We start from the raw sequence: 12,331 nt of genomic DNA on the forward strand, positions 1-12,331 counted from the left end.
CAGATATTCGATACATTTCTCTAGAGTCAATCATAATAGGGTGTCTAAAGATCACAAACAGTAACAACATTGCATTTAAACTTTTTGCATACAAAAGATCATTCTTCAGATCCTGTTTTAGTTAGACACAAATGTTGAACAATTTTTGTTTGCTCTGATAATTCTTTTCATAATTGTCATCCATACTACAAATGATCATGACTTAAGTGCATTCATTAGTAGGCCACAAGCTACTTGTTAAGTTAGTATAATAAATACTCAATTCTCTTACAAAAAGACAATTTAAAAAGAGTAGCTTTATGAGTTGGGTCATTTAATAACCATTTGCAAAAATGACTTGTCACACATACAGCTAATTAAGATTCATAACCCTCACATATCTGCAACTTAAATGAATACATCATCAGCCCCATGACGGGATGGACAATTTAGCATATTTTGATGGTACTGATTGAACCAAGAGTGTTTTCTACAATGCCAGAAGAATTTCTGCTTATTCTTCAAAGACCCTATACAGCTAATAAAACTATCCAAAGCACCAAACAGGTGCTTATCAGCTATCTAATATTAAGTGTGTATCACCTAAAGCCAAAACTGAGTCAAATTCCAAGGACATCTTAAAGAGGAAAGAGAGGAAAATGGGTAAACAAGCTTAGTAAGAGAATTAGGGCCAATTGAAATTAAAAATATTTGGGAATGAGCAAGGGACAATTAGAGAAAATGTGATTTTTATGAAATATAATTTGGTCAAAGGAGGCACAGAAAGAGAGGAAGGGGCAAAACTCAGGATGAATTTGTGAACCAAAAAAACCACAATTTTAAAAGCAAAGTCAGAATCCAAACTAAGTCAGTTGTCACAGGAGTGAGGGTATAGTGTCAGGTATAAGTCAAAGAACTGATCTTAATATTCAGAAAATAGAATTGAGTTTGATAAGCTTCTGAATGCAACAAAATAGTGCAAGTTCAAAGTATAATAGGTATTAATATAGGTTTCAGCAGCAAATAACTTGATGCAGGACTGGTCTATTCATGTTTCAGATGTAGACTTGACTGTTAAGATCTTCATCTTTTCCAAACTTGGTGAAAAAAAACCTTGCCCATATGCATACAAATAAGGTAAATGGCATTTATAGAAATGAATGGGTTTAATCTAGCAGCCAATGAAGAGTATGCAAAGTGACTACATTATGAATAAAGTAGTACAGAAAATCTTTAGGAGAAGGTCAAAATGAAAATGAAATTGAATAGACTTAATTTTAAAGAATTGGATAAAGGCAATAAAGGGGAATAAGCATTGCTCAGAAATTACAGACAGACATACTTTATTGATCCCAAGGGAAATTGGGTTTTGTTACAGTTGCACCAACCAAGAATAGAGTAAAAATATAGCAAAATAAAAACCAGAAATAATTAAATAATAGTAAGTAGATTATGCCAAGTGGAAATAAGTCCAGGACCAGCCTTATGGCTCAGAGTGTCTGACACTCCGACGGAAGAGTTGTAAAGTTTGATGGCCACAGTCAGGAATGACTTGCTATGACGCTCAGTGTTGTATCTCGGTGGAATGAGTCTCTGGCTGAAAGTACTCCTGTGCCTAACCAGTACATTATGGAGTGGATGGGAGACATTGTCCAAGATGGCATGCAACTTGGACAGCATCCTCTTTTCAGACACCACCGTCAGAGAGTCCAGTTCCACCCCCACAACATCACTGGCCTTGCGAATGAGTTTATTAATTGTGTTGGTGTCTGCTACCCTCAGCCTGCTGCCCCAGCACACAGCAGCAAACATGATAGCACTGGCCACCACAGACTCGTAGAACATCCTCAGCATCGTCCGGCAGATGTTAAAGGACCTCAGTCTCCTCAGGAAATAGAGACAGCTCTGACCCTTCTTGTAGACAGCCTCAGTGTTCTTTGACCAGTCCAGTTTATTGTCAATTCGTATCCCCAGGTATTTGTAATCCTCCACTATGTCCACACTGAACCCTTGGATGGAAACAGGGGTCACCGGTGCCTTAGCCCTCCTCAGGTCCACCACCAGCTCCTTAGTCTTTTTCACATTAAGCTGCAGATGATTCTGCTCACACCGTGAGACAAAGTTTCCCACCGTAGCCCTGTACTCAGCCTCATCTCCCTTGCTGATGCACCCAACTATGGCAGAGTCATCAGAAAACTTCTGAAGATGGCAAGACTCTGTGCAGTAGTTAAAGTCCGAGGTGTAGATGGTGAAGAGAAAGGGAGACAGGACAGTCCCCTGTGGAGCCCCGGTGCTGTTGACCACTCTGTCTGACACACAGTGTTGCAAGCGCACGTACTGTGGTCTGCCAGTCAGGTAATCAATAATCCATGACACCAGGGAAGCATCCACCTGCATCACTGTCAGCTTCTCACCCAGCAGAACAGGGTGGATATGTGTTGAACGCACTGGAGAAGTCACAAAACATGACCCTCACAGTGCTCGCCGGCTTGTCCAGGTGGGTGTAGACACAGTTCAGCAGGTAGATGATGGCATCCTCAACTCCTAGTCGGGGCTGGTAGGTGAACTGGAGGGGGTCTAAGTGTGGCCTAACCATAGGTCGGAGCTGCTCCAGAAATTAAAGAACTAGAATTAGTTTGGGTGGAACCAAGATGCAACAAGGAGTAAATTTGATATTGTTATAAAAAGAATTTTCTAAGACAATAAAACCATAAGACATAGGAGCAGAATTGGACCATTCAGCCTATTGAGTCTGCTCCATCATGGCTGATCCTGGATCCCACTCAACCCCATACATCTGCCTTCTTGCCATAACCTTTGATACTCTGAACAATCAGGAAACCTATTAATTTTCACTTTCAATATACCCAGTCTTGGCCTACACCTCAGTCTGTGACAGAGCATTCCACAGATTCACTACTCTCTGGCTAAAAAATTCCCCCTTACCTATGTTAAAAGGGTCACCCCTCAATTTTGAGACTATGTCCTCTATTTCTGGACACCCCCATCATAGGAAACATCCTCTCCATATCCACCCTATTAAGTCCTTTCAACATTCAGAAGGTTTCAATGAGATCTCCTTGCATTCTTCTACATTCCAATGAATACAGGCCCAAAACTAAATGCTCCTCACATGTTAATTCCCAGAATCACCCCCATGAACCTCCACTGGACGCTCTCAACAACAACACATCCTGAGCAATATTCCAAGTGCGGCCTCTCTGGTGTCTTATGTAGCCTCAGCATTATCTCCATGTCTTTCTATTTTATTCTCCTTGAAATGATTGCTAACATTGCATTTGCTTTTTTTTACCACAGACCAAACTTTAAATTAACCCTCTGGGAGTCCTGCGTGAGGACTCCTAAGTTCCTTTGCACCTCTGATGTTTGTATTTTCTCTCAATTTAGATAACAGTCTGCACTTCTGTTGCTTTTACCAAAATGAATTATCATACATATCTCAACACTGTATTCCATCTGCTACTTTTTTGCCCATTTTTCAACTTATCCAAGTCCTTCGGCAATCGCATTGCCTTCTCAGCATTACCTACTCTTCCACCTTCCTCCGTATCATCCACAAACTTTGCCACAAAGCCATCAATTCCATTATCCAAACCAATGAAAAACTATGTAAAAAGCAGCTGTCCTAATACTGACCCAAGGAACAGCACTAAGGCCCCCTATATTCCAACTAATTGCCTCCTGCCTGTCAGCCATTCCACTATCCATTCCAGTATCTTTCCTGTAATGCCATGGGATTTTATCTTGTTAAGCAGCCTCATATGTGGCATCATATCAAATGCCTTCTGAAATTCAAGTAAATGACATCCACTGCTTCTCCTGTGTCCACTCTGCTTGTTACTTCCTCAAAGAACTCTAACAGATTTGTCAGGCAAAATTTCTCTTTACAGAAACTATGCTAACTTTAACTTATTTTATCATAAGTCTCCAAGTAACCTGTAAACCTCATCCTTAATAATGGGCTCCAACACTTTCTCAACCACTGCGATTAAGCTAACTGGCCTATAATTTCCTTTCTTTTGTATTCCTCCCCTCTTAAAGAGTGAAGTGACATTTGCAATCTTCCCATCCTCGGAAGCATGCCAGAATCAAATGATTTTTGAAAGATCATAACCAATGCATCTGCTATCTCTTCAACAATTTCTCTCAGAACTCTGGGATGTAGTCCATCTGGTCCAGGTGACTTATCCACCTTAAGACCTTTCAGTTTGCCTAACACTTTTTCCCTTGTAATAGCAAGGGCATTCACTCCTGCTCCCTGACACTCACGCACCTCTAGCACATGGCCAGTGTCTTTCACAGTGAAGACAGGTGCAAAGTACCCATTAAGTCCATCTGCCATTTCTTTGTCTATTACTACCTCAGCAGCATCATTTCCAGTGGTCCAATATCAACTGTCAACTCTGTTACTCTAAACAACTGAAAAAACTTGTAGCATCTTGCTTTATAATATTGGCTAGTCTGCCCTCATATTTAATCTTTTCCCTTCTTATAGCTTTTTCAGTTGCCTTTTGTTGGATTTTAAAAGCTTCCCAATCATCCAACCTCCCACTCACTTTTGCTACCTTATATGCCCTTTCCTTGGCTTTTATCCAGTCCTTAACTTCCCTTGCCAGTCACAGATGTCTACCGCTAACATATACCTCCCCTATGGAACATATCTATCCTGCACCTTGTGATCTATTCCTAGAAACTTCAGCCACCTCTGCTCTGCCATCTTCCCCACCATGTCCCCCTCCAATCCACCCGAGCAAGCTCTTCTCTCATACCTCTGTAATTCCCTTTATTACATTGTGTTACTGATACATCTGACTTGTGCTTCCCAGAGGGTATGAATTCTATCTGTTATGATCATTACCTCCTGAGGGATCCTTTATATTAAAATCCCTAATAAAACCTAGATTGTTACACAACACCCAATCTAAGATAGCCTTTCACTGAGCAGACTCAAGCACAAGCTGCTCTTACAAGCCATCTCATAGGCATTCAACAAATTCCTTCTCTTGTGATCCAGCACCAACCCAATTTTCCCAATCTCCTTGCATATTGAAGTCCCCCATTACAATTATGACATTAGCCTTATTACATGCCCTTTCTAGTTCCCTTTGCAATCTCAACCCCACATCTTGGCTACTATTTGGAGGCCTATATTTAATTCCCATAATAGTTTTTTTTACCCTTGCAATTTCTTAACTCCAGCCCCAAAGATTCAACATGCTCCAACCATATGTCACCTCTTCCTGCAGATGCAATTCCATCCCTTACCAACAGAGTCACACCATGGCCTACGCCTTCCTGCCTGTCCTTTCAATACAAAGTATATCCTTTGATATTAAGCTCCCAACTATGGCTTCCTTTCAACCATGACTCAGTGATGCCCACAACGTCACACCAACCAATCTCTAATTGCATCACAAGTTCGCCCACCTTATTCTGAATACTATATGCATTTAAATATAACATCTTCAGTCCTGAATTCTTCCCCTTTTTGAATTTTGCCTCTGTGGTACAATTTAACTCTTTGCTCTGTCTGCATTTGTACCCAATCAATGGCTTGTCCTTCCTAACATTCATGTTACATTCATCATCTACTTGTAAACCTGCTGGCTCATCCTCAGCTCTGTCATACTGGTTCCACCAACACCCCCTGCCATATTAGTTTAAACCACTCCCAACAGCTCTAGTAAACATGACCACAAGAATATTGGTTCCCCTCAGATTCAAGTGAAACACCTCACTTTTGTACTGGTCTCACATGCCCCAAAAGAGGTCCCAGTTATCCAGAAATCTGAACTGCTGACCCTGCTCCAATTCTTCAGCCACACATTTATCTGCCAGCATTCTTTTCCTATCCTCACTGTCACATGGCAAAGACAGCAAACCTGAAATGACTACCTCGAGGTCCTGCTTCTCAACTTTCCTCCTAACTCCCTGTATTCTGTTTTCAGGACCTCTTCTCTTAAGTACCACGACTACTATCTGCTCACTCTTCCCTTTCAGGATGTCGTGGAGGCATTCAGAAACATCACGGACCTTGGCACCTGGGAGGCAAACTACCATCCGTGTTTCTTTTTCATGTCCACAGAATTGCCTATGTATTACCCTAACTATAGAGTCCCCTATTACTGCTGCCATCCTCTTCAATTCCCTACCCTTATGAGCCACAGGGCCAGACTCAGTGTCAAATACAAGGCCACTGCTGCTTCCCCCAGGTAGGTCATTCCTCTTAACAATGTGTCTCAACAGACCATGGATTTGTGCCTTGGAAAGTTTCCAGGGTGCAAGCCTGGGCAAGGTTTTTTTTTCTGGAAGATCGGCAGTTGCCCAAGCTGCAAGTCTCCCCTCTCCATACCACCGATGTTGTCCAAGGGAAGGGCAAACCATACAACTTGGCACCAGTGTCGTCGCAGAACAACGTGTGGTTAAGTGCCTTGCTCAAAAACACACACGCAGCCTCAGCCAAGGCTCAAACTGCGACCATCAGATCACTGGACGAACACCTTAACCACTTGGCCATACGCCAACACCCTCTCAACGGTAGTCAAAATGGAGTACTTATTGTTGAGGGGGACAGCCACAGGAGTGCTCTTCACTATGTTTTCCCTTCCCTCTCTTGGCAGTCACCCATTTATCTGTCTCTTCAAGCCATTTATCTGTCTCTTCAAGACTACCTCCCTGTAGCTCCTGTTTATCACCTCCCCACTTTCCCTAACAAGACAAAGGTCATCAAGCTGCAGCTCCAGTTTCCTAACATGGTCTCTTAGGAGCTTCATTTGCTGACATTTTAAAAGTACGTAAAATACTTGTGCACTGTATATCTCTTTAAGGCAAGAAAGGAAGCCTGATCCAAACGAGATGTTAAAGATAATTATTAGGTCAAAGGAAATGACTTAACACATTGCCAAACAGACCGCTGAGGATAGGAATTTTTAGGGATTTCAAAAAAAAAGGAAAGAGGAAAATTTTTGATGCATTTACAATGAAAGCACGGCAACAGCTATATTTCATTACAAGTTTGAGGAGATTTGGAATGTCACCAAAGACTCTAGCAAATTTCTACACCTGTATCGTAGAGACCATTCTAACTTGTTACATCACTGTCTTGTATGGAGAGTTCATTGCAAAGGATTGGAAAAAGCTGCAGTAAGTTGTGAACTCAGCCATTATAATATATCTATTACCCAGGACATACATACATACTCTCTCTCTTTCTCTCTATAAAAAACTGTAATTTATAGTCTTCTTTTAATGTAATGCACTGCACTATTGCCACAAAATAACAAACTTCATAACATATGCCATAGATACTAAACTTGATTCTGATACCAGCTGAAATCAATGAAGTTATGTGGTGCATTTGGATTTTCTGATTCCTTCGATAAGGCACCACACAAGAAATTATAGGTCATCGTCAACTAATAAATGCTTGACTTGTGGACACTCATACAAAAGAATAAGTGTTTGCAGGTCTGGGAAAATGGACAAGATTGCATTTGCCAGCTGCTAAAAGGCTGTAGGAAACTGGGTGTTTTTGTTTACCTTCTCTCCCCAACACTCTTCCTCCACAAACCCACACACCAACCTCAAATGAGCTGCAACTTCAGCAAGTCATTAGGAAAGCAATGAAATGGCCTTAATTGCAAGAGGATCTGGTACAAGAGTAGCAGCATTATTCCTTTTGGGTGACACCACATTTGGAATACAGGCAGTCCCTGGGTTACGTACGAGTTCAGTTCCTGAGTCCGTCTCTAAGTCGAATTTGTACGTAAGTCGGAACAAGTAGATCCAGTATTATTTAGCGTCAGTTAGTCAAATGTTTGTCTTAGTATATATAGTATATATTTTACCTTTTTATGCATATAAAACACAAGAAACGTATGTATTGCAATAATTAAACCACTGTGTTGCTTAGTAATAATTGTAGCTTTCATCAGGGCAGGGCTTTTCACATGCTCCATTATTCTCACTTTATTCTTTATCCTTTAAAATCGTTCCGATCGTTGACCGACTGCAGCCTAACGCTTTTTCAATGACCGATGGCATTTCACCTCTTTCCAAATACTTTATTATTTCCAATTTATTTTCAACCGCGATCGCGTCCCGTCAATGGAACAGAAACATTGCGGGCAGTGGGTCCCGAGCTGCACCAGCTTCCGAGGTCCGCTGGGTCCTAAGGATCAAAGTACTGATTTCCCCGAGTCCTAAGGACCACCGCACTGAGACAGGCTAAATGGGACAAGTGGGTGCTGTGCTGGGTTTGGGTATTTGATCCTCCACAATATTCTACGTGGGAATTTAAACTGGAGGTGGCAGAGTTTCTTTTTAAAGAGGTCGAGCTGCGAGCTCGACATCAACCTGGCACGGATGGTACGGGAGTCACTGGATCGACATCAACCCGGCACGGGAGTGGTCTGTCACTAGATCGAACTCAGGAACCTCCGTTCTCCAGCCCGGCGCTAATCTCACTGTGCCACTAGCTGACCAGAACGGGGGGGGGCAGGTTCAGGGTGAATCTTACTAAGAATAATTTAAGCTAAATACAAAGTTAAACACTCAACACAGTGTCAACGGCAATGACTTAAAATGGCAGACGGCGTTCTCCTTCCTCAGTTTGTAAGTATGAGTTGTCCGTAAGTCGGACGTTCGTAACTCGGGAACTACCTGTACAGTGGATTCCAGTTAATTCAGCCAATGATTAATCGGGCCAGCTGTTTATTGTGGACAACTCTGAAATAAAAACTAAAACAAGAAAATAGCCAAGATTCCCTTTGTTTATTTGGGACACTATGCCGCTTAATTGGGACGGGGGACTGTTGCCAAACAGTTTCTGACTAACATCAGTTGCATGCACTTCCATGACCGTTAGCCTGTTAGATACTACACCATGCTTAAAGCGATCGTTTTTAAAAATAGTGTCAATTGCATGTTTTTGAGTTCAAAAACCAGTGATTTTTGTCACTGATAGTTGGCAAGAAATAAGTAGCAAGACAATTCTGAACTGTTTTGCTCACCATAGCTTCAAGAATTCAGGCTTGGAGATGCTAGAAATGGCCAGGAGTGAAAATGAAACAATTTTACTACTTCAACAGGTTAGGAATTACAATGAATTTGAAGATGTTAACAATCTTCTTGAATGTTACAATGAAAATTAAGATTTAGAGGATGCAATCATCCAAAGCATTGTATGAAGGCAGTCCATTATCTGCACTAGGCTAGACTGATTTTATTCATTTACTATCAAAAGAACACAACAGATGAATCCCTCTGTCGATAAATATTAGGAACTAATACACAGTTTTATAGTACTGGCAGTGTACACTATGAATTCCTCTATTGATAATTATTAGGGACTAAGTAGAGGTTAGTAGACTAAGCTGGCATTCTAATTTGTTCTGTATTTCATTTAAATAGATACAGTGCTACTCAATTAAATGGTAGTTTGTCTTACTTATATCTTTTAATTTCCATGAAAATTTGGCAAACTAGGGCAAGCACTTCATTGGGTAAAATGTACTGGTCCCCGTGTGTACAAATTAACTGAGATCCATTATATTTTAAACAGATCTGGTCATATACTCAGGTAAGAAGAACTTGCAATATAGAGAGTGCAATGAAGGTTGATCACAAATAGACAGGGAGATGGTGTTTCTTTTTGTTGGGGAAATCACAAAATAAGGAGCAAGCCATTTAGGAACATAATGACAACAAATGTCTGCACCCAGATGATCATAAATAGTTGAAATTCATCACAAAAGCACTGTAGATACTCAATCACTCAGCAAATTCACAGCTGAGATCAATATATTTTCAGATATTAAGGGAATCAAGATATATTAAGTTAGTGGAGAAAGTACTGCAGCAGGTATGTGGCCAAATTATTTCTCCTGCTTTTATCCCTTACGTTTTAGCATGTTCACACTGTCACATTTACTTCTCATGACCCTCCAAATCTTTCCGCCTCAATCTACAATCTACATATTGCTACAATCATCCAGCTTTGACACTTTATGCATCTCTAGTTTGCATTGCTGAATACTTGGGATGTGTTTCAACTTCCTAATGTTCTCTATCTCGTATTTTAAAGCCCTCCATAAGGCCTACCTCTTTAATCATGCTTTTTCCATCCTATCCTAATATCATTGTACATGATTCAATATCAAAATTAGTTGATAATAATACTTTATGGTATTTCATTTGATTAAGAGGAAAATGAAAATATACATATTATAGTTGTTCTTTACATGTTTTGTTGATTTATCAACAAGAGTTGAATTATTAAAGGATGGGGGGATATCGTAAATTACAAGAGCACAGGCAGTTTGAAATACATACTATTGCTGTAAAGGCCTAGATCATGAAGAAATTTGAAAACAAATATGAGAATCTTAAAACTGAATGAATGCTTAATCAGAGTTAATATGAGCCAACAAGCACAGGGTTCAAGTAAGGAGGAAAGTTAAAAGATACTGACAAGCAAAAATATTGACTGAAATGATTAAGGAGCATTGCAGTTTAGAGAAGTATTTAAAAAGGTTAAAATTATATTAGAGCTTATTTCTGGATAATATGAAATATATTACAAATCATCGGACCTGAATGAATTTCTGTAGCTAGACATAAGTACTTTGTAACAATTCTACAAAGAGCCAGGTGGTAATCATCTCTAACCAGAGAAAGCATTCTCCAGCCTTACTGTCAGTAGATCCCATATCACTAACATCTTGAAGGTCATCAGAAACTTAACTACAGAAACTGGTCAAAGGATGAATATTCCGCAGAAAGTGTTTTCACCCTCTGCATACCACAAAACCCCAGGAAGAGTTCAGGACCAGAAACATCCAACAAAATCTATAATTAAAGTAGAACCCTTGATCAACACCTTTTTAAAAAAAAAATCACATCAAATGTTCAATACATTTCCTTCTGTTGAAATCCACATCCTTATGCCTATAACAACAAGGGATTGAGCACAAGAGAATGCCAGCACCTCCCATCTTGACTTGGAAACATATCGAATTCTCAGACTTCCCAACTCAAAGAGTTCAGTAAGAGAATTCCACCAGAACACTGTAGTGGTTCCAACTGGCAGAGCATCACCAGCTTCTCAAAGACAATAAAAGCTGGTCATGCCAGTGAAAACCAAATTCCACAAATTAAAAAGAACATGATCATTATTATTTTTTTAGGATATGGTCAATTCACACAGAGTATTGTATAGACTTCAGATCATTATACTACAGGAAAAACTGAAATATCAAAAAATTACAAAGAATTAAGGATAGGTGAAAAATTGAGAGCTGGCAGCCATAATAAATATTTCACAGGTTGGCTTTTTTTATATCTATAAAAAAATGGAAATAGCTAAAGGGACTATTTTTGAATAATTAATGGTTCACACAGGAGTATGAATGGAGATAATGTTGCATGTTTGCGAAAAAGTAAATAACATTTTCTTACTAAACATAGCAATAATTAAAAGTATTTATTCAGACTGTATGGACAATGGCATTTAAAACCACCCAGTGTTAAGATGAAACTTAAGAGCTTTCAAAAGAAAATCAGGGAAGAATTTTTTAAAATTCACTACCAATATATTTATTGTCAATCCCAACCTGTCCTTTAGGTGATGATGAAATGCTGCAGAGCATGAAAGGAAAAGAAACGTAGTGAAAGAGGGAGGTTCAGATGAAGTAAAATATCAACACTGAAAGTTGGACCGAATTATCAGTTCTGGTATTGTATATGCTGAAGCATGAAAAAAATCAAGGTGCAAGAGAAAGCGATATACTACAGTGAAGGCGCGGGAATAAATTCAGTAAAAATACAAAAGAGAAACTGCTAACAATGGATTGGAAAACTGCGTTAAACAACGGCAGTGGAAAACTGTACATGCGCGTTATCAGCTGACACATCCCAAGTTATGACGGCGAAGCCGGTTGCCACACTCAGGCCTAGACCGCTGTCAGTCGGACGGCTACCAAGTCTACTGAACGTCGGGCCCTCAAACAGACCCACTCCCGGGACAAACACCGCTTCGCCGTACAAATGGCGGTGGTGTCATTAACCACAGGGACCGGCGACAAAGGCGCGGCCCTCTGTCCTCATACCGAGGGGGTGACAGGGGGCAGCGAGCACCGTGATCACTTTTCCGGGATGGCTGTCCGCTTGCGGGAGAAACCGCGCCCTCACCCAGGTTAGCAGGCTCTCGCACAGCTCGATCCGATCCACGTTCATCGCTCGCACTCCTCCTTCGCTTGCGCCGCCGCCGACAACAAAGGAACCGCCGCTCAACCGTCCGAGGGTCCACGACGTCACCACATTCCAACCCCCT

The 12,331-nt window shown here is 40.6% G+C and overlaps 1 protein-coding gene across 2 annotated transcripts in view; it reads right to left on the reverse strand.

Annotated features, from left to right (window-relative positions):
• Positions 1 to 12,320, reverse strand: part of hook3 (hook microtubule-tethering protein 3) — a 97,735-nt gene extending 85,415 nt beyond the window's left edge. For both annotated transcript variants that reach the window (XM_059965280.1, XM_059965281.1), the window contains exon 1: positions 12,190 to 12,320. In XM_059965280.1, coding sequence (XP_059821263.1) covers positions 12,190 to 12,234 — 45 coding nt within the window. In that variant the 5' untranslated portion in view covers positions 12,235 to 12,320. The remainder of the gene's footprint in view (positions 1 to 12,189) is intronic.
• Between the last annotated feature and the right edge of the window lie 11 nt (positions 12,321 to 12,331).

Source organism: Hypanus sabinus, chromosome 3 (genome assembly GCF_030144855.1).
Source record: "Hypanus sabinus isolate sHypSab1 chromosome 3, sHypSab1.hap1, whole genome shotgun sequence".
Lineage (NCBI taxonomy): Eukaryota > Metazoa > Chordata > Chondrichthyes > Myliobatiformes > Dasyatidae > Hypanus > Hypanus sabinus.